A 4,319-nucleotide genomic window follows, 5' to 3' on the forward strand; every position below is an offset into this window, starting at 1 on the left:
GAGAGAGAGAGAGAGAGAGAGAGAGAGAGAGAGAGAGAGAGAGAGAGAGAAGCACTGTTCCCCGTGCTTTTACTGCTCTTTCATGGCCAGTGATTGGCTGGGTGTAGACACAGATGTTTCTCGCCAGCTAGCCCCTTNGTTCTCCTTCCTNTGACCATCCCTTGAGNAGGCTGAGGGAACCTCTGTCCCTTGCCTTTGTGTTTCAGAAGGGGAACACTGCTCTGCACATCGCTGCCCTTGCTGGTCAGGATGAGGTGGTCCGGGAGCTGGTCAACTATGGAGCCAACGTCAATGCCCAGTCTCAGGTAACGGCTCTCTGGTCCCTCGTATAGGGAAAGTCTTTCTTCACCCACACAATTCTTTTCTGACACATTGGCTGCTGTATACACACACACACACACACACACACACGATTTGCTACTGCCATTTCTCCAAGCAGTAACACGGGCATTCTGCATTAATTTTCCAAGGCTAGACCACCATCTTAGCTTGGTGAGTTGATCACTGTGGACTCCATCTTGCTTAAGTAGACCAGAGACCAGAAAGGTCACATATCACATATGGGCCATATGGATGGGGTGATAAGGCTTGGTTGGTTGGTTGGTATTAAAAGAAATGAAAGTAGAGGGAACTGGGGGATGGATCCACAGTTAAGAGCACACATGGCTCTCACANATTCCAAGTTCAGTTCCCAGCATCCACATCCGGTGACTCACAACCACCTGTCACTCCAGCTTCAGGGACCTCACACCTTTGGCCTCTCTATTCATGTGCACACAGCGACAGGACACAGACATGCACATAATTTTAAAAAATCACATTTTAAGTAGAGGAGGATTGTGAGTTAGGGACTCACTCAGGAGGTGAGTAAGGGGAAAACACTTCTATGGAGTCATCTCCCCATCTTGGCCTTTGGTGATAATTTTCCAGAGGCCTTTTTTTTTTTTAATCTGGTAAGGGTATGAAGAGGCAGCCATGCCTCCTCCAAGTGAGAGGGTTTGCACCCATCTTCCCATCTGATCCATTGTTTTTATGGCTTCTCCTTTGGGTTTGCAGAAAGGCTTCACTCCCCTGTACATGGCTGCTCAGGAGAACCACTTGGAAGTGGTGAAATTTCTACTGGAGAATGGAGCCAATCAGAATGTAGCCACAGAAGTAAGTCCCTTTGGAAGCATGCTCTGTGATAGAAGTGTCATAGGTGACGACATGAAATAGCTGACGGCACACAGTCAGACCACAAACGGATGATATACATTCAGCACACAGTCAGACCGCAAACTGATGATGTACATTCAGACCTCCTTAGCACAGACTCAAACAACAAACACTTGGTACACATGGTCAACCATCATAGCACACAGGCAGACTGCAAACACAACTCCTAGTCAGACCATTATAGCACACAGGAAGACTTCAAGCATATGGTAAAGGAAAACTAAGTGTAAGAAAGAAGAATGTGGATACTGTGGGAGCACGGAGCAAGAAAGTCGGGCAAAGGAGGGCTTCAGGGAGGAGGTGGCACTTGAGCTGAACCTGAAGACACAAAGGGCTTTGAAATCCCATCTTTGCTCTCCCCCNACCAGGATGGCTTCACCCCACTGGCCGTGGCTCTACAGCAGGGTCACGAGAATGTGGTGGCTCACCTCATCAACTATGGGACGAAAGGGAAAGTGCGCCTCCCTGCCCTGCACATTGCGGCCCGCAACGATGACACACGGACAGCCGCAGTCCTTCTGCAGAATGACCCCAACCCAGATGTGCTTTCCAAGGTGAGGGAACACCGGGGGAGGTATCCACCAGGAGAATGAGGCTGGTGCACAGGAAGACCGTGGGCTAGAGGCATGCTGAGGTCCAGCTGTGCCTTCAGTGCCCAGACCTTAGTGGGCAGCCTTAAATCTCTGGAGAATGCTGGGATGGTTCCAGCTACTTGGGGAATCCAGGACCAGCACCCTGGAGGGCAGGGTAGGCCTCCTTCCAGAATGAAACTGCACCTCAGAGGGGACTCTGGTTGTCACCGTCTTCCTTCCCTGTGCCCTTGCTGGATGAGGAAGTCATCATGCCCAGCTGTGGAAGAGCGGGAAGATAGAAAGTGGGGTTCCTGGAGTTGTGGGTGGCTGTTTTAAGTGTTACTAACCGCTGCTCATTCAGTTAGGCTGCTGGCTGTCCCTCAATCAGCTAGATTGCTCAACTTGCTCACACTGCCCCATCCCTGTACCTATTCTACCACGTCCCTGTTCCAAGGGATTTTGGGATGTGGTCTAAAGGTGTGGAGCAGGAAGACAGGGAGGTCCCTCTGGCCAGCTAGCTGAGTCACAGGCCCTGTTAGGGGGCTGGCAGTCATGGACTCAGCAACCCTTTTCATTGATGACTAAAATCTCTTCATGAGAGGTGATCTCAGTTTCTAGTTCGCCTTGGCCATGAGGCAAAGCTACTGGAAGCTACGATGAGGCGACATACTGTTGCCACGCCTTTGGATACAGCTTGCCACGGGGGGCATCTCCTGACCCCTTCCATAGATACTGCCACAGGTTGAAGTCCACTTTGTGTGTCAAGTCCCATGTCCCTGTTAATGGGTTTAGAAAGCCCAGGCTGGTTCTGGGACAGAGGCGCTGGTACGTTACGAGTGTTTCTCCCCTCTCTGTTCTGCCAGACGGGATTCACACCCCTCCACATCGCAGCTCACTATGAGAACCTCAACGTGGCCCAGTTGCTCCTCAACCGGGGAGCCAGCGTCAACTTCACACCTCAGGTAACCTCGCTGGAGTCTGCACACTGTCCAGAGTCCAGGGTGTCTAGAATGGGGGGTGCCCGAGCCTCCAATACTCACATATACTCTCTCCAGCATCTAGTAGTCCACCCTACCTCAGAGATACACAGAGGCTGGAGCCCCCATGTCTATTACAATCTCCCGCTAGGAGACTACTGGTCTTCTGTCTCTCAGTTTTCACCAGCTTGTTCTGGAGAAAATTCGAAGCCCCCTGTGCCTGCTTTTCAGGTGAACGCAGGAGGCAGGAGATGATTGCAAATGACTGGCTTTCTTCCCATCTACTGTGTCGCTCTGGGGAATGTGGGCGTGGTCAGCTTGCTATGATTGCACAGAACCCCTTAGGTGAACCGTCTTCCCTTAGTTGACGTGGCTGNTCGTTCTGCAGCAGTCAGGGCATGGAGCAGGAGCTAGGGAGTCACTGGTGTGTACGCTTCCAAAAAAGCACTGGTTCTGACTCTCCCCTATTTCTTCCTCCAGAATGGCATCACCCCACTACACATCGCCTCCCGCAGGGGGAACGTGATCATGGTGAGACTCCTGCTGGACCGAGGGGCTCAGATAGAAACGAGGACCAAGGTAGGTACCAGCAGACTTCAGGACCAAGGCTGGGGATGAGGTCTNCTCTTGAGTCTTACCGGGTAATAGGCTCTCAAAGAGGGATGTGCCCCACTACCTCACTGAGTGAGTGGTCTGCAGCTGGGTGCAGCAGTAGACAGTCAAAACTGAGCTAAAGCCCAGCTGGCCTGAAGGCAGTCTCAGACGTTCCACACCTGGGAATAATTCTATAGACGGACTTGTGTCCCATAGTCATGGATGGCTGTCTTTTGAGATTTCTGGTTTTCACTGTCTTATAAAGGATGAATTGACACCGCTCCACTGTGCAGCTCGGAATGGACACGTGAGAATCTCAGAGATCCTGCTGGACCACGGGGCACCCATCCAAGCCAAAACCAAGGTGTGTGCTCCTTCTTGGCTATGCCATCTTGTGGGCCATAACCAAGTCAGCTGGACTTTTCTCTTTGCTGTGACAAAACACCTTGTAGGTGAGACTTAAGGAAAGAGGGGTTTTAGGTATTACGGTCAGTCCCTCGTGGCGAAGAAGTCAGGGCAGCAGGAAGGTCACATGGCAACTGCAGCAGGAAACAGAGAAAGATGAATTCTGGTGCTTAGCTGGCCTTTTGCCCTTTATCCAGTCTGGGGTCCCAATCCAAGGGATGATNTCACCCACATCCGAGGGGTCCTCTCATTTAAACCTCTCTGGAAAACACCCTTATAAACACACCTGTATATTTCTGGGGAGAGTCTAAGTCCAGATGAGTTGACAATAATGGGGATTAATCATCACAGCTCCACCCTCTGCCAGCCTGACACCCAAGCACATCACTTTCAGTGATGGTAACATTCCATCTCCGCTCCTAAAGTCTCATTCCCATCTCATAATGCAAAACACATCAAGTCTGTCTCTAGATAGCCTCATAGCCTTTAATAGTCCCAATGCCATACAGAGTGCAGAGTTCTGGGCTAGAGAGATGGCTCAGTAATTAGGAGAGCC

General features: G+C 51.0%; 1 protein-coding gene across 1 annotated transcript in view; it reads left to right on the forward strand.

The window, feature by feature from the left end:
• LOC110300160 (ankyrin-1) overlaps window positions 1-4,319 on the forward strand; it is a 153,532-nt gene that overhangs the window by 111,125 nt on the left and 38,088 nt on the right. The window contains exons 4-9 of the mRNA XM_029480690.1: window positions 207-305; window positions 1,057-1,155; window positions 1,584-1,769; window positions 2,651-2,749; window positions 3,245-3,343; window positions 3,624-3,722. Of these exons, the coding sequence (XP_029336550.1) occupies window positions 207-305; window positions 1,057-1,155; window positions 1,584-1,769; window positions 2,651-2,749; window positions 3,245-3,343; window positions 3,624-3,722 (681 nt within the window). The remainder of the gene's footprint in view (window positions 1-206; window positions 306-1,056; window positions 1,156-1,583; window positions 1,770-2,650; window positions 2,750-3,244; window positions 3,344-3,623; window positions 3,723-4,319) is intronic.

This window comes from Mus caroli, chromosome 8, assembly GCF_900094665.2.
Source record: "Mus caroli chromosome 8, CAROLI_EIJ_v1.1, whole genome shotgun sequence".
Classification (NCBI taxonomy): domain Eukaryota; kingdom Metazoa; phylum Chordata; class Mammalia; order Rodentia; family Muridae; genus Mus; species Mus caroli.